The sequence below is a fragment of the Pristis pectinata genome, chromosome 20, assembly GCF_009764475.1.
Source record: "Pristis pectinata isolate sPriPec2 chromosome 20, sPriPec2.1.pri, whole genome shotgun sequence".
Taxonomy (NCBI): Eukaryota; Metazoa; Chordata; class Chondrichthyes; order Rhinopristiformes; family Pristidae; genus Pristis; species Pristis pectinata.
In genome coordinates, this window is record NC_067424.1 from 11,644,154 (window position 1) to 11,669,294 (window position 25,141).

At 44.5% G+C, this 25,141-nt stretch overlaps 1 protein-coding gene across 3 annotated transcripts in view; it reads right to left on the reverse strand.

Moving 5' to 3' along the window:
- Positions 1-22,024, reverse strand: part of LOC127580833 (kelch domain-containing protein 8A-like) — a 39,166-nt gene extending 17,142 nt beyond the window's left edge. For all 3 annotated transcript variants that reach the window (XM_052034761.1, XM_052034762.1, XM_052034760.1), the window contains exons 1-7: positions 21,905-22,024; positions 20,813-20,948; positions 13,324-13,394; positions 7,515-8,035; positions 5,978-6,142; positions 5,245-5,460; positions 880-981 (exon numbers count right to left, since the gene is read on the reverse strand). In XM_052034761.1, coding sequence (XP_051890721.1) covers positions 880-981; positions 5,245-5,460; positions 5,978-6,142; positions 7,515-7,911 — 880 coding nt within the window. In that variant the 5' untranslated portion in view covers positions 7,912-8,035; positions 13,324-13,394; positions 20,813-20,948; positions 21,905-22,024. The remainder of the gene's footprint in view (positions 1-879; positions 982-5,244; positions 5,461-5,977; positions 6,143-7,514; positions 8,036-13,323; positions 13,395-20,812; positions 20,949-21,904) is intronic.
- Positions 22,025-25,141: the final 3,117 nt, after the last annotated feature.

Genomic DNA, 25,141 nt, shown 5'->3' on the forward strand with positions numbered 1-25,141 from the left:
TCCCAACATTGTTGACTGCTATAATGGTTTAGCAATCCACTGAGTCACATCAAACCTTCTCAAGGACAACTAAGTATGGGCAAAAAATGTAATTATGATGCAACCTCCCCAGGTTACAAACACCCAACTACGGACAGCACATACATACGAACAAGCATTTGGGAGATCAGTGGGATGGATTTCCCAGCTGCTGCAGAGCTGTAGGCATCTCCTGCTGGCTGGGAATGGGGCCTTTCTGTGTGCCCTCTCCTCCCTCACCACATCACCAAGCTGAGGTGAGCAGAGCTGAGAGCGCCCAGCAGACTCACTTGCTCTCTCACCGAGTCAGTGAGGCCGGCTAGCAGCTGCTCGTCCCCGCTCCGTCTCCCATCACAGCTCTTTCTGTGGTCCTCTCCCACACACTGGTTTTGTTCATTTCCGACTTACGAACTGTTCGGGTTATGAACAGGTGTCAGGAACGGAGACCCCGTCGTGACCTGGGGAGGAGCATGTAAAAGACGTACAGGCTAGGAGCTGTGGGCAGGCTATGTTGGCGCCGGAAGAGTGGCGACACTTGCAGGCTGCCCCCAGCAAATACTCAGTAACGCAAAAAGACGCATTTCACTGTGTGTTTCGATGTATGTGTGACTAATAAATAAATATCTTATTATTTAAAAACCAAGTGGTTATTTTAAAGAAGCTGAGAGACAACACTTCACTGTTAGGAGTTTTTTTTTATCAACTTGAAGTAGCCTCCTGCAGTATCTAGGAACTAGATCCATATGGAGAAGAGGGCAGACGGCCTGTGTTGTCAACGAGAAATGGCACTTGATACAGAAGGACTTTAAATGGAGTTCAAAAGTTGGAATTATTTAAGAATGATGTTAGTGACGGACTTACCCAGTCCTCCAGCCACAATAACCCTTCCCTGGAGATATGCAGCCACAAAGTCTGCCCTCTTAGTCTTCATGTTTAAGCGACGTGTAGTCTTTATCCAGCTTCCTGGGTAGTAAGTGGGAGTGAGCAGAGAACAACAAGAGCACATAAGCAAGAAATGGAAGTGAGAGAGAGAGAGAGAGAGAGGAAAACAAAGAGGGAGAAAGAAAAGGCAGGAAATAGAGTGGTGAATAGTTAGTGAAAGAGAACATAAGAGATGAAGGCAAATCACATAACCCGTCATTTGTTGAACTCTTGGCTGAGCTTCTACCTTAATTCCATTTTCCCACTCTACAATCATTACCCTTGATTCCCTCAGTATCCAAAAAAGCATTCCAGACTTCCATTTACTCAGACCGACCATCCAAAGATTCACAGTCCAAAGAGAAGAAAATTCCCCATTCCGTATCATGAGCTTATGATCTGTAGTTTTAAACTCTGCAGCTAGCGATTACAGTTTCTTGGGCCTATCCCGCCAATCCTACACATGAGAACATCTCTCATTCTTCTAATGTCCTCAGAGCCTGTTCTGTTCTATCTTTCTTTATGTGACAACCCTCTCATCCCATGAATCAATCTAATTTCTTCTTTACAGCCCAAACAAGGCAGGTAAATTCTTACACCAAGAAACAAAAATATTCACTGAGGAGTGAACAAGAGAGAGACAAAGGGCGAAAAGACATTTGGTGATAGTGTTCGACTCCATGCACTGCTGTAAAATGAATGGCAGCAAATCAGTGGACTGTTTCTGTGTCTCCTCATTATCATTTCCACTGAAGGCAATTAACAAGTCTGCAAATAATTCCCGGCCTGTACTGTTGGTTAATTTTAGGAACACTGTATCTAGCTGGGCTATGTTGGGAAGATGGAATCAACCTGGGTTCCAGCTCCCGAATACAAATCAGCAACACTGCAAGGAACTGCACATAAACTGCTCTGTGTTACTGAGGGATTCCGTACCTCACCTCTGATCTCCATCAAAAGTCTACACAAGTCCTGTTGTTATGATCAGTCCAGACCTCCATTTTCATTGTATCAAGCAACTATCAGCACGGTAGAAGCTGATCCAGATGGAAACCTTATTTTTATCCTAATCTCCTTAGACCTCCCACAGTTGGTATGTCCTGAATGTTTGTGATTATAGGCCAGTACAACTTTAGTAATTCCAGCATGTGACTAATTGTTGAAAGTGTTGTAGATACATTGTTTTAGTGTAAAACTTGCCAGAAGTTCCTTGCTTGCGTGGGAGTAAGTATGTAGAAGAGAGCCAAGACATCATTTCTACAAGCTCCTTTTGTTCAATAAATAATGCCCTATCTAAATTACGACATTGTGGTCTCTATGATATCTGCAATGGGCCAAATTGTCCAACTGCTTCCACTCCCAGGGTCTATAACCTCCCTCGTCCACTCTCAGAGCCCAACCCCAGATCCAAGACTCTTGTTCCTGCAGCACACCCCAAAAAACAAGCCAATCGCGCCCCTGGATCGGACCAATGAGTAGCAGAGCAGAGAGGGATGGGGATTGGAGGAAACAATCATTTCTAGAGTAAAACACTGAACAGACTCAATTTAAACATTAAACAAAATATAAGCAATGTTAATGTAATTTAAGACATTCCTCCCCTTCACCCCCTGCAGGAAAAGAGATGCTTCCTTCTTTTTCAAAGTAGAGTAAATCTTTGTTAAACCAGCACTGTCAGGACTTTGTGATGCAGGACTGGCAGATTTACCCAACTGTGGAATATTATTCCAATTATTATCCCATCAAACTCCTAATGCATTTTTTTTAAAAAACTATGTTACACAGTAGAATAATACATTTTTGAGTGAACTTGGTAAGTTTCGAGGTAGAGGAGGAAACAGAACAGGGAGCATGAGAATCAGGTCACTGGTGTGTTAGAGGGAGCGTGGGAACCGGGGTCCCGGTGTGTTAGAGGGAGTGGGGGAACCGGGGTCCCGGTGTGTTAGAGGGAGCACGGGAACTAGAGCCCCGGTGTGTTAGAGGGAGTGGGGGAACCGGGGTCCCGGTGTGTTAGAGGGAGCATGGGAACCAGGACCCAGGTGTGTTAGAGGGAGTGGGGGAATCAGCACCAGGTGAAGCATATACCAAACCGTCAGGATTTCAGAATAGTCGAATAGAGGATTATTAGAGTTTTCCTGTACTTCAATTAATAAATCTTACTTTTCTGTATTTTTGTCTGTTTGTCTATATGTCAGTCACAACCTTTTCCAAGCTCATTCCCCAGTTGAGATAAGGCCATATTAATGAAGTCCCCTGTTAGTTTAATTAACTGACTATCCTTCAGCGTGAATGAGGGAGAAGTGTGTAGACGCCCCTCTCCATAATTACATAAATATGGTCTAGACTCCTGTGTGAAGAGTTGCCAGCTTGGGCAAGTTACTGGAGGTGAATGGCCTAAGTTAGAACTTTCAATAAAATAAAGATTGAAAGAATGCTAACACAATAATTGCCCCTGCAGAATTTCTAGGATACTGCTAGGATCTAAAACAGCTAAAAGTAGCTATTTGAGATATTACTTTCTTATCACCAGCAAGGAAAAGTCGGCCGGTTTCTACAACCAGTGTGTGACCCAGGTGCCTGTTTACAAAGTACTCTTGCATCAGGTATCAGTCCAACAGATCAATGCTGTGCGTGAAACCTTATACACTCACCCAATCCTTCAGTTTTCGCTCTCTTGTGTATTTATCCCATCTTCACCTTAAAGGGCATCTACCACATACCCTGTAACCAAGTTTTACATTTTCCCCTTTGTGTGGACAAAGATTTTTTCTCATATTCCCTGTTGGAGTTACAAAGCCACATCTTACATTTATGCTCCCCTATCATTGCTTGAAGTTTACCAAGATAAACTCTGGTTAAACGTCAAAATATCCACCCTACGAAATGTAATTTAGATCTGTGGGGATTTTGCTGTTATAATGCTGAATATTATTGAAACAAAAGTCAGCACAAACTAGTCAAAGACTCAAGACTTCTGCAGCAGACTGAGTAAAGTCCCAAGATCCATCCCCGACTGCGTTGAGTAAGGTGCTGACCCCATCAATTCCAACCATCATAGTCATGGGCCCAGTCCTGCTCTCTATTACCCCTTAATGGTTGGTGTGCCCAAAGGTACAGCAGGTCAAGGTAGCTTTAGGTCCTCCGTGTGCCCACTTGAGGCAAAGGTCGATGTTTTGGGTCAAGACCCTGCATCAGGACTGAGTGTAGAGGGAAGACAGCCAGTATCTAGAAGGGAGAGGGAGAAATGAGATAGAGGCTGGTAGGAAACAGATGATTGGGGGGGGGGGTGTTAGATGACAGGCAGATGAAACCAGGTGGGGGATTGAATAGGAAAGGGAACCAAGGGAGAAGAAACTCAGGTATGTGGGTGACGGGCAGATGGGACCAGGTAGGGCAGGGTAGCCCGTCGAGGTGACGAGGAGGAGGGATGGAAAAGGTGAACAAAGGGAGAGACCGTGGCAGTGGAGAAGGCTGAGGACAGTCATCTTGGTGTGGGATTGGGAAGGGGAAGGGGAATTGCAATGACATGCAACCAAAAGGTCAAGGTGGCCATTGCAGATAGAGAGCAGGGGCTCTGCAAAATGGTTGCTTAAACTACATGGTCTCACCAATGTGCAAAGGTTGTGGGGGCAGATGCATTAGGGACATTCAAGAGACTCTTAGATAGGCACATGAATGATAGAAAAATAGGGGGCTATGTGGGAGGGAAGGGTTAGATAGATCTTAGAGTAGGATCAAATGTCAGCATAACATTGTGGGCCGAAGGGCCTGTACTGTGCTGTCGTGTTCTATGTTCTAATGTAGAGGAGGCCACATCACAAGCATCGACTGGAATAGACTGGTTAGAGGAGGTACATGTGAATCGCTGCCTCACCTGGAATGGCTGTTTAGGTCCCTGGATGGTGGTGAGGGAGGTGGTGTAGGGACAGGTTTTGTAGTTGCAGGGAAATGTGCCAGGGGATGGGGAGGTGTGGGTGGGAAGAGATGAGTGTCTCAGGAAGTCACAGAGAGAGTGGTCCCTGCAGAAAGGTGGGGGGAAGAGGGGAAGACAAGGCTGGTGGTGGGATCCCTTCGCAGTGGATGGAAGTGGTGAAGGATAATATGCCAGATGCGGATGCTAGTGAGGTGAAAGGTGAGAACCAAGGGAACTCAGTCTCTGTTTTATTTGGGGTGGGAGTGGTGGGCGGGTGGCGAGAGAAGTAGTGTGGGAAATGGAGGGGATGCTCAACGTTGCAAATGGTGGAGCAGCTTCCGGGAGCTGTGCAGCTTACATCTGTTTGCATTTCCTATGAAGCCCATACGTACCCTGCTCAATGTCAAACACCTCCACAGTCCTGACAAACTTGGGCTTCTTGTAGCCCCGTGCCTGCTGGAGACCTCCCAGAGCCAGAAAACTCTTCTCAGTCATCACATAGCTCGAGAAGGATCGCCGGCAAGGAATGCTGGGAAACTTGGCCCACGACCTTGCCTCAGTATCATAGACTTCAAAGGCGGTGACTGGATTCTTTGCTTGTCTCCCACCTACCCAGAAAAAAAACACACATTATCCCAGTTCAAATTGTTCTAAATTGTTTTACTAAGCAATGAGACCTCAGGATTTCGTGGTCAGATATCCCAGACCTGATAACTTCCAATGTGGCAGGCAGGCCAAGCGAGGGAAGAAAAGTTACAGAGCCGTGCAGAAGCAGCTTGTTACATATCCAAGCAATTCTCATGCAGCACTGAGGGAGTGCTTCACAGTCAGAGGTACCAACTACCAGATGAGGTGTTACCTGCTATGTAAAAGATCCTGCAGCACTATAGTAAAGCGGGCAAGTTATTCTTGGTGTCTGACCTTCAATCAACACCATTAGGTTATCTGGTCACAGTCAGATTGTTTGTGGGAGCTTGCTGTGTATAGATTGCCTGGCATTTCTCACATTACAACAATGCTTTCACTTCAAACAGTACTTTAATGGCAATGCAGGAAGTGCAGCCTAGGGATTGGGAAAAGCAGTACAGCAAATGAAGCTTTCTTTCTCAAAGCGCCAAGACTTACCAAATACGTGGATCTTGCCACCTTGGAGAAAGGTACTGGCTGCGTATCTAGGTGTAGGCATGGGGGGGAGCGCATGCCAAAGGTCACTCGTGATATCGTACTGCTGGAGGCGAGCTTGTGGATACGTGTCTGACCCCATTCCACCCACCGCATACACCTGACAGTCTGGAAACACACAAGTCAAGAAGTTCATGGCAAGTTTCAGTTCACTGCCATACAGCATGATTACATCTGTACTGAAAGGGCATTAGGAAGCGTTTTCGGGAACCCCTTTAGAACATGAAGGGAATGGAGAGATATGGATCATGTGCAGGCAGATGGGATCAGTTACATTTGGCATCATGGTCAGCACAGATGTTGTGGGCTGAAGGGCCTGTTCCTGTGCTGTACTGTCCTATGTTCTATGATCTTAATAGTGCCATTGGCTCTTATGTCCGAGATTGCATCTGAATGACTGCACACCAAACAGTGTAGCACTCTTCAGTACTGCTCTAGAGTAACGGGCTAGATTATATAGTACGTGGTAGGAACCCACAACCCTCCACTTCAAACCGAGTCATGGTTGTCACCTTATGGGGAAATGACATGGCTGTGTCAAGAAAGTGATTCAACTAACAAACAGCTGGGACGTGCAGTAGCCAGATGTCTCCTCCTGTGGGGATAGTATATCTGTGGAGAAGCAGCAGTGTTCCACTGAATTTAGTAAGGAAAGTCCATGTGGTTTTTTGGCTGAGCGAAGGAAGTGATGGTGATGGCCTTGTGTTGCACTTGGGGGTGTAGGTGGGAGATGAGAACGCAGTTGGTAATGCTCGCTCCAAAGTGTCCACATTGCCTAATATTGCCTGCTTATGATAACAGGAACCTCATTAAACCTTCTTCAATGACCCCAGAATCATGTAGGGGAAGCCATTCAGCCCATCATGCTTCTTTGAAAGAGCTATCAGTTGGCCCACCTTCGATGTTCTGTCCACATAGACTGCACTGCTTTCCTTTTTAATATTTATCCGATTCCCTTTAAAAAGTTACTGTTGAGTCTCATTCTACTGCTCTTTCAGGCAGAAATACCTGATCATTGTAACCTGCAGCATGAAGAAAATCTCCACATTCCCCTCCTGATCCTGTGCCATTGCTCCTTAGGTTGCCAACACTCCCTTCGTAGTCTATCAAACCCATATGACCATAAGATATAGGAGTAGGTATAAGATATAAGACCATAGGATATAGGAGATATATTCGGCCCAAGTCTGATCCACCATTCAACCACACCATTTCAATTCCATTCTCCTGCCTCCTCCCTGTAACCCTTAACCCCCTTACCAATCAAGAACCTATCAATCTCTCCCTTAAATACACCCAATGACTTGGCCTCCACAGCCTTCTGTGGCAACGAATGCCACAGATTCACCACCCTATGGCTGAAGAAATTCCTCCTCATAACTTTGAATATCAGTCATAGGTCTCCCTTACTCTTACCCACTCTAAATAATCCCATTTTCTCTACATATTCCCGAGATCGCTCGTCACTGTCTGCAATTACCTTTGACAATCACGGAGACACCCATGGCAGCTTCGCACAAGGGATTCTTCTTTTCCCATTTGCCTTCTTCCACGTTGTACATCTCCACAGTAGAGAGAGGGTTCTGCTGAACTCCCATGCCACCAATCACTAAGATTCGCTTCCCCAGAGGAGCCACAGCAACGCCTGCTCTTGCCGTGGGCATGGGTGGTAGGGTGGTCCACTGATTGGCTTCCGGGGAGTAGACCTCACAGATGTTCATGGGGGACCCACTCTCATCACAGCCCCCGATGAGGTAGAGTTGCCCTCCAATCTCCACGGGGGCGCAGTAGACTCGACCAATGGCTAATGGTGCTAGGGACTGCCAGTGAAATGACTTGGTGGTGGGAACGGACGTGGCAGTTAAACAGGCTTCCATCCCCCCCTTTGTTATGTGGTCCTCCAAAGTGCCATGTGAACAACGCAAGTCTGGTTTTAGCTACAGTAATCCATCCTGCAGCAATTGATACAGAACTCCCAGACAACATAAGAGTATGCCGAGACTGTAAAGGAAAAATGAAGATGTGGTGACCGACAACTTGTAAATGGTGCAAGACTTTTCCCTCCAATTTCCTTGTTTGAACTCATTCTGATACACAGTTCCAAGAAGGGGAAGGTTTCTCTAACCTCACTTAAACCACCTCTGTTAATGAGCCTGAGCAGTGAATCCCATCTTATGGAGCCTGACGCCAGTCTCACCTGACAGATGGATACACCTTAGACTGAGCAAGAGTCCGAAGCAGGAACCCAGGGCTTTGCTTCTTCATTGCTTAGCCTCTACTTCCTCAGGAGGCTAAAGAAATTTAGAACGTCCCCTTTGACACTCACCAAGTTTTACCGATGTACCATGGAGAGCATCCTATCTGGATGCATCACAGCTTGGTATGGCAACTGCTCTGCCCGGGACTGCAGAGAGTTGTGGACACAGCCCAGCGTGTCACAGAAACCAGCCTCCCCTCCTTGGACTCTGTCTATACCTCTTGCTGCCTTGGTGAAGCAGCCAGCATAATCAAAGACCCCACCGACCCGGGTCATTCTCTCTTCTCCCCTCTCCCATCAGGCAGAATATACAGGAGCCTGAAGGCACATACCACCAGGCTCAAGGACAGCTTCTATCCCACTGTGATAAGACTATTTAACAGTTCCCTTATACAATGAGATGCACTCTTGACCTCACAATCTACCTTGTTTGACCTTGCACCTTATTGTTTACCTGCAATGCACTTCCCTGTAGCTGTAACACTTTAGTCTATATTCTGTTATTGTTTTTACCCTGCACTGCCTCAATGCACTGTGTAATGAATTGACCTGTACAAATGGTATGCAAGACAAGTTTTTCACTGTACCTCGGTACAAGTGACAATAATAAACCAATACCAATAGAGCCAATTGCTGTACGAACCCCATTCAGCAAACTAGGACTATAGTTTCCCCAAGCCAGGTGGCTCAGCTGACCACTGTATTTACTCTCTTTCAGCTATCAAGGGGAACTCTGCTATTAAAGAAAACTGTTTAACTACATTTCAATGCATTGGAGATATTTTAGTTTCATTGCTTATTACTCTGGAAGCATCTTGGTTCTCCAATTCAAATTTTCTGTCCTTAAGAAGTATACTTTTAGTGTGATGTCTCTTCCATGTGGTAAACTGCAAAACTGGACCAAGGGATAGAACTGAAATGCAGAGAAGATATTTCAAATGCATTGAGTCTCAGTTCCAATTTCCATGAAATGAGAAGTCATGGTTCTCAGGAAAGACCAATCAGGTTGGAGTGCTTTTCTCCAAAAATGGGAAGGCCAAGGAGTGACTTGATATTGAAGCTAAAAATAAAAAGGGATTTTAAAAACGTAAATATGGGGAAAATATTTCATTGACAAAGGAGACAAAACCGGAGCTCCTCAGTGTAAGGCAGTGACTAACACATCTAGTGTGGAACTGAGGAGAAATTGTTTTACCCAAGGAGAGGCAAGGATATGGAACTCATTACCACAGGGAGTGGTGCAGGCAAACTGCAACTGAGGCATTTACAGGTAACAACAAACAGTCTGCCGGAGGAACTCAGCCAGTTGAGCAGCATCTGTGAGGGCAGAAGGAACTGTCAACTTTTCCCTCCACAGATGCTGCTCAACCCGCTGAGTTCCTCCAGCAGATTGTTTGTTGCTCCAGATTCCAGCATCTGCAGTATCTTGTGTCTCCATTTACAGGGAAGTTGGATAAACAAGGGACAGGACTGGATAAAATGTGGCGGCAGGAAGCTTGGGTCCAGCATGGACGTGTTGGACTGAATGGTCTCTTGTGTAATAAACATGATCCTATCTTGCAAAAGTCAAAGAATGAGTGTGCATTTATGTCTCTCCCCCACCCCCTGACTTCCCCCCGCCACTAATCTGCCCCCAAATCACAAAGAACTTCACCGTGTATTAATTAATTTTGAATTATGATCACTGTGGTAATTTATAAAACACGGCAGTCAATTTGTGCACAGCAAGCTCCCACAAACAGTAAACAACCTCTGGTCTTTTTAATAGTGTCTACAGAGCAGTAAGTGTCCTCGAGTTACCCCTTGCGTTGCTTCAAATAATGTTATGAACCTTTCACCTCCTATCTGAGAAGACCGATATGGTTTCACTTTAACAACCCACGCAACAGCAATTCGTTCTCTACCGCTCAGTCTGTTGGGTTCAGTGCTCAGTAGGGTAACATCAGCTGTCAGAGCCATTCACACACACAACTCCACCTCGCCCACTGCTAATCGGTGAACACCTCATGTGTATGAGGGATCCCTCCTCACCCAAAGTTACTTCTGCTGTGGGGAAAGGTTTTTAAAATGTGGAAATTCCTCATGCACTCTCACTAGATGTCCTCCCAGAAACTTCTGTGATCATGTTCCTTGTTTTTAGCAGAGTGAAGAAGGGACTGAAGCTAGGTCTTGTCAGTCCGTGTACTGTGGTGTCAGCTCTGGTATGCAGCCCAAAATGGAACCACAGGAAGAGAATGAGGCAGGCTAGAGCAGCCAGTGTGACACATTGCGATTAGAAAGATGTAATGATAAAGGAACAGTGCAATGCTGAATGTTACTGTAACAACCGACCAAAACCGCACCACTGCTGAATTACTGTAACGTAAACAAAATCGATGGTTTTGAGAGAGCGGATTGCTGAGCAACTTAAAACAGAAAATCTTGTGCTTCAGTTGGCTCAGTGCTGATGAGAAATCAAACCTGAACACTGATCTGTAATTTGCAATTTATCCTTCTTCATGACATTCTTTGCATATCCCACAATGCTTCCAGATACCTCCTCCTTTCTGGAGTGAAATCAGCCCTACAGGGTGTGTTGGATGGGCAACCATTTTGGTTGCTGGCTCCTCACTGTAAATTAAGTTGTGCCAAAACCCCAAAGTTAAGGGCACAACTGACAGGGTGTTTACTATAAGAGTAAAGAAGTTATGGTCAATTGTACAGAGACTTGATGAGCACACACTTGAAGTAGTGTGTAGTTTTATTCTTATCTAAGGAAGGAATTACTTGCTCTGTGGGAGTGGAATAAAGTTTCATTCTGCTGACCGATTTCAGGGATGGGGGTATGGTCATAAGAGGAGCAATTGAAAAGAATTTCCTTTTATTTCCTGAAATTCAGAAGAATGAGAGAAGGACTCATTGAAACAAGGGCTTAAACATCAAAGATGCTGCGAGAATGCGAGGGTCCAGAACTGGGACACACAAACTTAAAAATTAGGACAGAGATGAGGAGAAATTTGTTTAGTCAAATGTTGGTGAACTTTGAATTTGGAAGTCTTTACTTCAAAGAGTTGTGGATGCTCCAATCAAGTATACTCAGGATGGGGATAGATACTAAGGGATTTGGAGGGGTGAAATTGAGGAAGATGATCGGCCAAGGTCGTACTGAAAGGCCGAGCAAGCTCAAAGGGCAAAATGACCTGTTATTATTTCTTCATGCAGTTGTAGCCATCACACACTTCATTCTCCCAGCACGAGATGGGACTTTATGGATTTCCAAAGCTTCGGTTCAAATCCAAGGGAAACATCCCAGTACTTACAATGCCTAGACTGCACTAGGCCACATCACACTAACAGAGGTAGCATGGAATCCCAGAAAGCTCCCAGTCTCTTTTAGTTATTTCCAGCAATGACAAGAAGTCTTAGCAACAGCTGATCTCACATTGTGAGCTTCTGTAACCAGGCAACAGAATCAGCTTTGATAACCTGCGCTTCTCTGCTGAGTAATCCTGTCACATGTATAACTCATCTGCAGGGGCCTGGCTCTTCCATTATTGTGATTTAATAAAATATAGAAGGGATTTGCAATTTGTGCCTTGACTGAAGAGCTGAATTTGTTAGCTGATTTTCAGAGCCGGGCTCAGCAAGGTCTCCTCCACATAATGCAGCAGTCAAGCTGAGTTCTGTTGGACTTCACGTCACTTGCACGGTGAAATGTTTGCTGAATGGGTCATACCCACTGGCCCCATGAGATGGTGAAGCCAGGATCACACTCTGAACCTTGCAGACACCACCGTTTGGAATAATTTATGACTATATATCCTGAGTATAAAAACAAAAAAGGAAAAAGAATTCCCTCCAATTTTGGCAAAGGTGTTACATAGAACATAGAAACATAGAAAAACTACAACACAATTCAGGCCCTTCGGCCCACAAAAGCTGTGCTGAACATGTCCTTACCTTAGAAATTACTAGGTTTACCCATAGCCCTCTATTTTTCTCAGCTCCATGTACCTTTCCAAAAGTCTCTTAAAAGACCCTATCGTATCCGCCTCCACCACCGTTGCTGGCAGCCCATTCCATGCACTCACCACTCTCTGAGTAAAAAACTTACCCTGACATCTCCTCTATACCTACTGCCCAGCACCTTTAACCTATGTCCTCTTTTGGCAACCTTTTCAGCCCTGGGAAAAAGCCTCTGACTATCTACCCGATCAATGCCTCTCATCATCTTATACACCTCTATCAGGTCCACCCTAATCCTCCGTCGCTCCAAAGAGAAAAGGTCGAGTGAGTTCCCTCAACCTGCTTTCATAAGGCATGCTCCGCAATCCAGGCAGCATCCTTGTAAATCTCCTCTGCACCCTTTCTATGGCTTCCACATCCTTCCTGTAGTGAGGTGACCAGAACTGAGCACAGTACTCCAAATGGGGTCTGACCAGGGTCCTATATAGCTGCAACATTACCTCTCGGTTACAGAGTGCTACAAGTTGTTCTTCGATTCTCTGCCATAGTGACCATTCATAATATGCAACTCTACACACAGAGCATCAGGAGGTGATTTGACTGCAGAAGGGAGCACATCACAATCCCAATTCTACCCTCCCTTGCCTCCTATACAGACTATAGATGCTGGAATTTGGAGCAACACATAAAATGCTGGAGGAACTTAGTGGGTCAGGCAGCAGCTATGGAGGGAAATGGACAGTCAATGTTTTGAGCCGAGACCTTCATCTGGACTGAGGCCTCATCTGGAGTCCAGATTAAAGGTCACGCCCTGAAACATCCATTTCCCTCCGTAGATGCTGCCTGACCCGCTGAGTTCCTCCAGCATCTTATGTGTTGCTCCTATACAGACTTGCTTGCCAAGATGCATAGGGTGGTGTGATAGTGTATCCCACAAAAGTGGGAGTTCAAATCCCACCAGATGCCTTAGGAATTTCTAATTTAGCTTTAAATTTAATAGGGTAATAAAAAAAGCAGTGAAACCATTACAGTGTTGTTGGAAAAAAAAAGACAGGTAGCAGTATTTTATGAAAGATTTTGTTCTCACCTGGTTGGGCTCCACACCAACATAATTGACTCTTAACTGTTGTCAAGTCACTTGTATCAAATGGGCTGTTGCTGAAGAGGAAGAGGCATCATTACCTTCTCAGCAAACAAGGTTGCCATCCTTATCCAGATACCAAACATAAATTTTAAAAATCCTTACCCTCTCCACTCTGGTGTCCACTAAACGTCACGCTGGTTGAGTTCAGCTAAATGAATATAGTCTGGGACACTGATTTTGACACCTTTAGGTTAACCCATAATATTCTTTAATTCCTGACCTAAAGATTTTACAAATCTATGTTCTGACAAGGAGCCCAAGCCTGGATTATCCAACCCATGATGTGCCAACTGACTGTACTTCTGCTCCAGAAGCTGGTGAATTGGTATGGATGCACTAATGACACAATGGTGCCAATCCACATTCTGGCTTCTGCCCTCTTTCCTTTCCAGTGCTGATAAAGGGTCTCAGCCCGAAACGTTGACTGTTCATTTCCCTCCACGGATGCTGCCTGACCTGCTGAGTTCCTCCAGCACTTTTTGTGTATTGCTCCAGATTCCAGCATCTGCAGAATTTCTTGTGTCTCCATGGTGCTAATAGCAACCTTTATTCAATAACTCCACTTCAGAGGCCTTAAATCGGGGCAACAAATAAGTAAAGGTGTCGAAGTACAAAGTCCTACCTACACACTAGGGACAATTAAAAATGGCCAATTAACCTACCAACCAGCACACCTTTGGGATGTGACAGGAAACTGGAGCAGTTACAGGAAATCTATGCAGGTCACAAGGAGAATGCACACCCAAGGTTAGAATTGATCCTAGGTCCCTGGCCCTCTGAGGCAGAGGCGCTACCAGCTGCACTAATGGTGTTGCAGCTTACACCAGTACAAGCAACATCTCAGTTTTTCCAAGTACCTTACTGGCCTTAAAAAAAGTCAGTGTTGTAAATGTAGGGAGTACTGCAAGCTCCTAGAAATAGTAAGTAAACAATGGCTAGATCAACTGTTCTATTGGGTGCCAATTTAGGGAGTAATTCCAGCCAGGACACTCAGCTCCACTGCTTTCTTTAAAAAAAACAGTGGCAGGGGATCCTTCAGATCTACCCAAGTGGCAGCTCAGACCAGTTCAACAGCTCATCCAGGAATTCCAGAGTTTATCATTTCATCCAAAAGTCAGCAATTTCAACACTCCCTGAAGCTTCAGGCTAGATTACAAGTACAAATGCTGGGGAAAGGGTTGAACCCATAACCTTCTAACACAGAAGTAATTGTCCAACCAGCTGAGCCACACTGGCACCTCTAATTGATGGGATTCCTATTTATAAGCACTTCAATGGATGGGCAACATGGTCCCCAGTGTGCTGGACCGATGAGCTCAGTGGCATTCTAAGAATAGGATCCTGTGTAAAATTGATGTGACCTCAAGGAATGAATAATGATTCCATAAATGTAGTTTCTCAAACTCAGATAAAGACTTATTCTTCTGAAAGAATTTCTCTAACAAGCTATCGAAGTTATAATTGCCAGTTATATCTGACCTATTTTGTACAGAAGCTATTGTCGGAACTTCAGTGACTGTGAACTCAGTTAAGACCAATTGGGATAAAACATTAATCATTCTGTTGCTGTCACAGACAGTGAGAATTACAATGAGAACCAATACACGATGCAGCAACTGTTCACACCACATTGAATAAATGAAACCTTTAGAATAAATTTTCTTAAAATGGCTTACACTTAACTTGGTCAGCTTCCTTGTTGGTTTGGTGAGTTTATTTAGTGAGTAACTAAGCCATAAAACCCAAGAGGCACTTGTTTTAATTCATAAGTAGGCAGGATTCACAAGTGCTTCCACCACAACTGGCAGTGCCTTGCTGGGAATGGAGCCATAACCACGAGAGGGTCACGAGCAACTTAATCTCAGAAGCTTGTAAATTTGAATCACACATTGGTGACTGGGGCATATAATCCAAACACTCATTTCAGTGCAGTAATGAGGGAGTGCTGCATTGTCAGAGGAACTGTCGTTCAGGTGAGACATTGAACTGTGTCCCTATCTAGTCACAAGATATCCCATAGCCCTATTTTGAAGATGAGTGGGGAGTTATTCCCAGATCTAGTCCAATATTTATCCCACACTGACATCACTAAAACAGATTACCTAGTCATTCAGCACACGCGTGTGGAAATTACTTGCTGGTTTTCCTGCAGTGATCAACTTCAAAAGTAATTCACTGCATGTTGAGTGCACTGAGATGTCCAAGAGGTTGGACATTCAGCATCAACGGTCTATATCCTTAAATTCACTACCTGATATGTGGGAGCAGTTTCACCAGAACGACTGCAATAACTCAGGAGGCAGGAATGTTGACTGTGATGCCCACCATGGTGGAAACGTTTAGCAACACATTCATAAGGAATGACTTCTCAGGCAGGGGACTGGAGTGCAGGGCACCTCACATCCTCCAGCATGAGGGGCTACGACGTGGTGCTCATGGACAGGAATGCTGGCAGAGAGACACTCTGTCCAATTGTGGTGCTCATACTGTTACACTGATTCAACCAAGGCTAGTTATCAATGGTGCAATCTTCTTGTTTGATTAGTTCAGCTTCCCACTGAGTTCAAGACTAAGTCACTGACTCACAGCAGGACTGAACCAAAAAAGGAATCCTATAAACACTGAAATGTAAACAAATGCCTTGGCCAGTGGCATCCGGCATTCAAGAAAATGCAGAGGCAGCCAGAGTGCAGGGGATAACTTTAGTTCCAGAAACTGCAGTGAAAGGAAAGCATTTCATTGAACTAATTTCACTGCTGTAACTCATTGAAGATTAATGCACTTCAAAGACCATTTTGTTCTCTCCTCCCTTGGCACCATTTCCTCATGCAATAGAAAAGCTGTATTAAAATGCTCCTGCATTCTCACTGCTGGTGACCCCTGCAAATATCAATGGGTTTTCCTATTTGACAGGAGGTCTTCTTCAGCAATTGAATCAAGCAAAACCTCAGCGTTAAACTACATCTGTTTCTTTCGGGAAACAAAATACGTCAGATATTTTAAATCTAAAGTGCTGATTTTTTTTTAAAGCAAATCACTTATTCTTAGACGTCAAATGGCAGTCTCATTGGATGATAACAAGGAAGCTAATAAGCTGTGGAATTTGTTTCCATAACTTCTCCACCCCTTTACCTCCTTTTCTTCCTTCATCTCTCTTAATATCTCCTTTTGTGTCAAATTTTCTTTGATAACACTCTCGTGAAGTATTTTGGGATATTTTAACCACAAAAGGTGCTATATAAATGCAGTCTATTGTTATTGGTTAAGATCTGATTCTGAGGCACTGCAGGAGACACTCAAGGGAAATAAAAAAGGTCACATTTCAATGACGTTAGTTTGATTCTGAATCGAAGCTGGTTTGGATAGCATGACCAGTGATTGTGCATTTAACCAGAGAGTGGCTTCCCTCACTGCAATGAGGCAGTTTCTATGAATAGTATGCATCATAATTACCAAGTATGCAGATGTTGGAAATTGTTAGATCTTAATATTACCTTTGGAGAAGATTTGTAATGGACTGGCTCCACTACAATGCTTTGCATCAGCACAACACAACTTTCATACTGATAGCATCCAGGCCCTCAGCGCCAGCCTGGTCACCTACCCTCCCTAATTCCATAACACTCAATATCTTTCCCACCAAAAAATCAAATCAGTTTCAATCTTCACATCTTCAGTTGATCCAACAACCCGTTTGGTGGCAGATTTGAGAAAATGTTTCCTGTTATGAACTCTGAGTGGTCCAACTCCAATCTTAAGGCCCCTATTTAAGATTCCTTAGCCTAGACTTCTGTTTCTTTCTATCTATGCAACCATTTAATTATTTCAAACATTTCAATTAGATAATCCCATAATCTTGCATACTCAAGGAAATACAAGCCTTGTTTAAGAAATGATCTCAATGTAACCCCCTTTTAGCATCAGTCTCAACTGCTATCAAATAAGTGACAAGTGCAGGGAGACCACATGGAACCATATAACCAGAAGATAACAAAATGAAGCTGAGAGAATTCTACCAAGTTATCAATGGAGGGCTGCCTTGTTGAACACGTGTTAACTGTGACTTGAAAGCTAGAATTCCCACGTTAGATGCTTGTCCCACCTCTGACTCTTGAACAAGTTACCTAGGGTCACATAATGGTTCATTACTGAAGGAAGTTGGCACTGGAAGAGGGCAAAGGTTGAAGGTGAGAGGGGTAAACTTTAAAGGAGATGTTCGAGGCAAGTTTTTCTTCCCCTACACAGAGAGTGGTGGGTGCTTGGAACACAATGCCAGAGGACGTGGTGGAATCACTACAATATCAATGTTGAAGAGGCATTCAGACAGGCATATGAACAGTCAGGGAATGGAATGAAGGGATATGGACCTTGTGCAAGCAAATAGGTTAGTTAAAATTGGCATCGTGGTCAGTACAGACACGGTGGGCCGAAGGGCCGATCCCTGTGCTGTACTGTTCTATATTCTAAGACACACTCTCTTTCTTAATCCCCATCAATGGATGTAATGACTCCCATACATGTCAAAGAAGTATACCGGAGTTCTCTCTCTGTCACGTTCTGGCCAATGATCAAGAAACGTACTGTGTAATGAGTAATCTTGCCTTGGCCAGACCTGGCGTGGATAAATTTTGTAGGCATTCCTGGTTGACCACTGACTCCTGGACCTCATCCCCAGATGATGCTTGTCCATCATAAATCCAAGGATCAAGAGACATAATAAGTCTCCCAATGCAGACGGATGGTTTTTAAGGAGCGTAGGTTCCAGGATGTTGCTGGCAAAAGTTGGATCCCTGATGCTATTTTTAGGAAGGATAACTCCATTGCACTAGAGGATGTTACAGTTATGCTTCTTATTCAACACTACCAAGATACAGATTTTTGGACCATAATCACATTACTGTTGTGGGATTGTGTTATGTGCAAACTGAATTCAATGTTTCCTACATTATGATAGTGATTACACTTCAAAAATGTATTGTTGGCTTTAAAGTGCATGATTATGTAAGTTGCAACATGGCTTTTTTAATTGCAAAGCCAACCAGCACTATTAAAGTTAACCATGTGTAGTATACATCTAGTAGCTCTTACTTCAACGTATATGGGAGAGAATAAATCTCACTGTAAATTTTCTGCTAACATGTCAACAAGAACCAGCGTTCCACCTTTCCGAACGGATAACTCCACACTTTTCTGGTCACAACCCAAGGACCCCAGCACCACTCCTAGCCTACTCCCTCATTTCTCCATCCCTAACCATCCTCACTAAGGGAGAAGCAAACTCAATAAACCATATCCATCCCCTCAATAAAAGAGTATCAAATCTCAGGGAGCCGTACTTATTACAACACAGGAGGAAGCCATGCAGCCTATTGGGTCCATACCGGCTTCCCATCTGTCCCATTCCCTCTCTTATTTCCCACTGACCTATTTCCTCTTACATGTCCATCAACTTTCCTTTGATTCTTTTATCATTCACCTATACTTAAAGTGGCCAGCGAACGTAGTGGCATATCTTTGGGATGTGGGGGGAAACCAGAGCACCCGGAGGAAACCCAAGCAGTCTCAGAGAGAATTTGCAAACTCTGCACAGATAGCACCCGAGGTCAGGATCGAACCCAAGTCACTGGATCTGGACAGCAACTGGACACTTACCAAAGGCGAGCAAAGGGCAGCTTCCTTTCACCAACAGAAACCAAAATAATAAGCTCTTTTGGGCTGACAGATTTAGGTCACATTCTGCAAAGGATGGCAGGCTGCCCAGTTCTGCTGTTGGAAGGCTGTGTGACATCTCATTAAAAGTTAGCAACCCTGTTACTTCTGGCCTGTGGTTTTTTCCTGCACATACTCCCTGTGTTTGTACCTTATGCTGGGCAAATGCTCCAGTGGCCATGGCAGAAGGGTCAATGTCTGAGAGCAAAACCGATCAATGTTAACAACTGAGAAATTCACCATAATGTTTTATAAAGACTGTGCAGTGCCCGAATGATCAGAAGGATAACAAGATGATGACTGGTAGGGCATTCCAGTATGCATTGTGTCCAGCTAAGTGGCCATAAATTGCCTTGGCACCTGGTGGGTTGGATAGGTAGAGAGGGCAGGGAGAGGTAAAATCAGTCAGTGCTGTACCTGAGCATTATCCAATGGCCCCCACCATAAAGTATGAGTGGAGAGGCAAGAGACTGCAGATGCTGTCTCCTGTACGTGTGTACTTGACAATCATGGACGGGCAGGATTAGGCTTAAATGTGATACTATGGTATTAGTTTATTATTGTCACTTGTACTGAGGTACAGTGAAAAACTTCTCATGCATACCGTTTGTACAGATCAATTCATTACACAGCACAGGGTAAAAACAGTAACAGAATACAGAGTAAAGTGTCACGGCTACAGGGAAGTGCATTGCAGATAGACGATAAGGTGCAAGAACAAACAAGGTAGATTGTCAAATCGCCTGCTGGAACTCAGCATCTATGCTGATTGGGCACTTGACCACAGAGAATCAAGTGCCCTCCAGCCAGGCTGTATTCCAAGAGTTGGCATCCATGCCAACAGAGGGGGAAACATCAAGAAATAAATTGGTGACATCTATGCATAAACCAAGTTTTGTCTCCTGATCAAATTGGTTACTCTTCTCTAAGGCATTGATATCTTTTACTATAGGGATCTCCCATGAATCGAGTATTTTAAATTAAAAGGTTTGCTTTCTTCAAGCTCCTTTTCTTATACTTTCATGCCATCTTACCATTTCTAAGTGGAGTTGGCACCCAGGTGTCATGCAAAGCAGTGCAAGGTTACATCACACAAGCTTGGTCCAAGATGCTCCTCACCCACCACTTGCTCAAGGAGTGATGAGGAGCTCATGGAGCAGGGAGAGAGACAAGAGAGCAGAAAAGCTTACTAGCCCATAATGTGCAGGGACTTAGAACTGGGCCAGATTGATGACTATTCTCCATAGGATTCAACACTGGCATCAGAGATATAGGGAAGATGCAGCAAGGGAGTAAATGCTCCACTGTGCACACAGTTAACATTTTTGGCAAGTGAAAACATAGTTCAACAGCCTAGGGAACGGCACAGTGGTACAGCTAGTAGAGCCGCTGCCTCACAGCTCCAACCATCTGGGATCAATCCTGACCTCTAATAATGTCTGTGTGGAGTTTGCATGTTCTCCCTGTGACGGCATGGTTTCTCCTGAGTGCTCTGGTTTACTCCCACATCCCAAAGATGTGTTGGTAGGTTAAATGCCCACTACAAACTGCCCACAATATATGGGTGGTAGAGCTTATGGGAAGAATATGTTACAGGGAAAATGGAATTTTCTGTAAGTTGGCATAGACTCAATGGGCTGAATGGCCTCCTATGTTGTAAGAAAAAAGGCAAATTAATCAATAGTTCATATCACTACTGTTTTACAAAATTAGTTCTAATTACCTGTGTTACTGGTGTACTGTAGTCAGAGTGAAAGACAGCCACGGTGCTCGGGAACGACAAGCGAGTGCATGGCAACCAAGCAGGAAGAGACAGTCAGCCTCCCCGGTGACCATGGTCAGAGTGAAGGGCAGTCAGACTGTAGTCAAGAAAAGACAGTTAGCCTCCTGAGTGACCATGGTTGGAGCAGAGAGCAGTCAGACTGTAGTCAGGGAAAGACAGTCAGTCACCCTGGGGATTGTAGTTAAAAGGCAGCAACTGTAGGGCAGTTATAGAGTCATACAGCACGGAAACAGGCCCTTCGACCCAACTCGTCCATGCCAACCAAGATGCCCATCCAAGCTAGTCCCATTTGCTCATGTTTGGCCCATATCCATCCAAAGCAGTTAGACTGTAGTCAGGGAGAGAGCCGCTGGGCGACTGTGGTCAGAGGAAAGGGCGGTCAGACTGTAGGGTAACTACACTGCAGTTAGAGCGAGACAGTCAGACTAACCGGTGACTATGGTTAGAGTCGGGCAACAGGGGCAAGTTGTACCCGCCTGCCTGCGCCGGACTGTCTGTGGTCCGGAGCCCAGACAGGGACCTTCTCTCCCTCCCCGCACCCCCTCTCCCAGCCGCCAGCGCTGAATAGCGCGGCACACACCGCCACACCACCCCGCCGGCTGCTGGCCCCAGCCTCCCCCCACCCCCCGAGCACCGACCAGCCACAGCCGCCGGAGTCCCCCACCAACCCCAACCCCAAGGACAAGGGTGTTTCTCAGCAACTTTGCGAGAGGTTTCCAGCGCTGGGGGCTGGGCTCAGCTTTGCATTGTTCGCCGGGGACAATGAAGGCATATCCCCACACTCTCCCCACCCCTTAAAACAGGTGTCCGCCCCAACCCCAAATATCCCAGCTGGTTTGCAAACGCCTGCGACGGCAATTATCAGGAGACCCCTCCAAATAACTGCAACAACTCAACCCCCGCCCCCAAACAATGAGAAGGGGGTTTACTCCGCCGTGGAGATCAATTCGTCCTTCACACCATCTGCTTCTTTGAATACAATATATATTTAATACAATATCTATCTATCTGTCTATCTACATATATATATACCTGCAAGGTCCGGTAGTCACGCTGCAGGGTCAGTGCATCAAACGCCTGGGCACTGACCTGTGAATGTTCCTTGAAATCCGGAGCCGCTCCCGCTCCGCCTTCACACTCCAGATAGGGAGGGTGGGGGCTCCTTCTGCCCGTCATCCGGAACCAACCCTCATTCACACGGGGGTGGATGCAGAGCCAGGTGACCACAGCCAACAACCGCAGGCGGAATCTTATCGGTAAAGAAAGAGGCTCGGCATTTCTGAAGCGCCTTGCACAACCCCAGGATGTTCCAAATACTTTTTGGAGTGTTGCCACTGTAGGGGGTGTGGCCGCTTATTCGAATGGAATAAGCTCAACAGTGGCCATACAGATGCTCTTCTTTAAACCATGCTGTTGGAGGAGTAGATGTTGCCCCCGGGCGCTGGAAGGCAATCTTCTGTTCCTTCAGCCTGAGAGGGGAGATAAGTCCACCAATAACGTCTCATCCTAAAAAAACCCTGTGCCTCCGACAGTGCAGCACTTCCTCAGTACTGCACCATCACTGCAGGCTAAGATTGTGATACTGGAATCCATTAGTCACATTAAAATTTGCAATCAAATTACATTAGAATTTGCAATCAAGTTCTGTGCAGACAAACCCGTTGAAAATGTTTGTGTTTAAAAAATATCAGGGCTTTAAATTTGTCATTCATTTTGCTTTGAGTGGGTGAATTTTCTTTTACAGCTGTTTGGTATTCTTAAGCAATAACTAATAAATGTTTTCCTTTCAGACAATTTTCTTAAAGGTGTATTTAGCTTTTATTTACAGGTCTAACAAACCTTTAATTTATACAACACTTCCATGACTTAAGCATGTCCCAGTTAGAAATATATCCACTGAAATAAAATAGGAAATTTGAGCACAGCAAGCTCCCACAAATATCGGTGTGATAGTGACCATATAGTATATCATTTGCCAAATCAAAATCATTCACTGAATTGTGCTGGATGATCTATCACTCAATGGGTTCTGACAGCTCTTAATTCTATGTGAAATTTCCTTTTTCACTCCTGCAGCATTGAGCATTTGTGGACCATGGTTCAATCAGCACCTCCTACCTTCTGTAGAGTGACTGGGTAGTGTCTGACAACAAGAACTATGTCTTTTTTTTACCCAGTGGTGCTGTAGCTACTTGTAGTACTGTGGCTAAGACAACCAGCTGAATAAGGACTGAGAATCAATCCTGGGATCTTACAAATTTCTATAGATGTACGGTGGAGAGCATTCTGACTAGTTGCATCACAGCCTGAAATGGAGGCTCCAATCAGTAGGATCACAAGAGGCTGCAGAGGGTTGTAGACTCAGCCAGCTCTATCACAGGCACAACCCTCCCCACCATCGAGGACATCTTCAAGGGGCGGTGCCTCAAGAAGGCTGCATCCATCACTGAGGACCCTCACCATCCGGGACATGCCCTCTTCACATTACTACCATTGGGGAAGACCCACACTCAATGATTCAGAAACGGCTTCTTCCCCACCACCATCAGATTTCTGAATGGTCCACGAACCCATGAACACTACCTCATTATTCTATTTTTTTTTACATTATTTATTTTTGTGATTTATGGTAATTTTATGTCTTTGCACTGTACTGTTGCTGCAAAATAACAAATTTCACATCATATAAGTTAGAGATAATAAATCTGATTCTGATTCTGATTCCTATCCCCATTTCAATGATCGGGAACCATGAGCAAGAGAATGATGTGTTTTAACCAGGCAGCCTTGTTGTATGTACAAAATTATTTCACTAATCTTAAGCACTTTGGGACATAAGATAAGATAAGATTTCTTTTTTAGTTACATGTATATCGAAACACACAGTTAAATGCATCTTTGCGTAGAGTGTTCTGCAGGCAGCCCGCAAGTATCGCCACGCTTCCAGCACCAACATAGCATTGAGGTTATGAAAAGATAAAGTTGCAATAATGCTTTATGTCTCTTGGCAATGGAATTTTAACCTTGTAAAGGAGAAATGCTTTTTATTCACAGAAAGTGGGCATCACTGGTAAGGTTAGGGCAAAGCAGCCTGTTCAGTTGACACCTCACCACTCTTATCACTGGTGCACTGTGGCTGGAGTGTATACGATTTGCAAAGTGACAGCTGGTGACTCCTTTGGGTTACCCCATAGCACCTCTTAAATCTGAGATCTCTACCACCATAAAAGGACAAGGGCAGCACCTCCTCCAAGTCCAACACCATCATAACTTGGAAATGTACTGCTATTCCTTCATCATTACTGGGTCTAAATCCTGGAATTCACCACATGACAACGTTGGGAGTACAGCAGGTTTATAGCAGTTAAGAAGGTGATTAACCACCTCTCTCTCAGGGGCAATTGGGGATAGACAATAAATGCTGTCCTTGCTGGTGATATGCATTTCGATAAAGTTAAGCCCCTCTCTTGTCCTTATGAAGCTGAGCCACTTTCCAATTAGGAAGCACCTTCTTGGATGTTGCAATTTAACTCAGAGGACAGCAAGGCCCCTTCAGAGCCAGATAAGAGTCAATCATATGGGCCAGATCACATAACAATGCATTTCTTTCCCTAAAAGACATTAATGAGGTGGGTGGGGAACAGGAGAGGGGGTGAGTTTTTCATTTACTTGGTGGTTTCATAGTCATCGTTACTGAAACTATCTTTTTATTCAAGACCATTGAAGGCTCCCCTTGTATAATAAGATGGACTCTTGACCTCACAGCGTACCTTGTTATGGCCTTGCACCTTATTGTCTACTTGCACTGCACCTTCCTTGTAGCTGTAACACTTTATTCTGCATTCTGTTATTGTTTTCCCTTGTACTACCTCAATGCACTGTTGTAATGAAATGACCTGTATGGATGGCATTCAAAACAAAGTTTTTCACTGTACCTCGGTACATGTGACAATAATAAACCAATTTACCAATTAATATTCACCAGCTGTCATTGTATTTGAACTTATCTATATCCAGATTCTTAGGAGTACCCTCTGGATTACTATCCCAGCAACATAACCATCATGCTTCTCTGCTCCTCACTTTTCAATGGAGACTGCTGTTGAAAAAAATCAGAAAGATCAGCTACCTTCTATTAAATCCTTTCTACTGGGGATGAGAAGTAGCTTGGAGAGTGAAAGTAAGAGAAAGATTATCAATAATCTTTCTAAAAAGTGGTTCAGCATGTCCAAGTACGGAAACGAAAGTGAACAAAATAAAAATCTATTG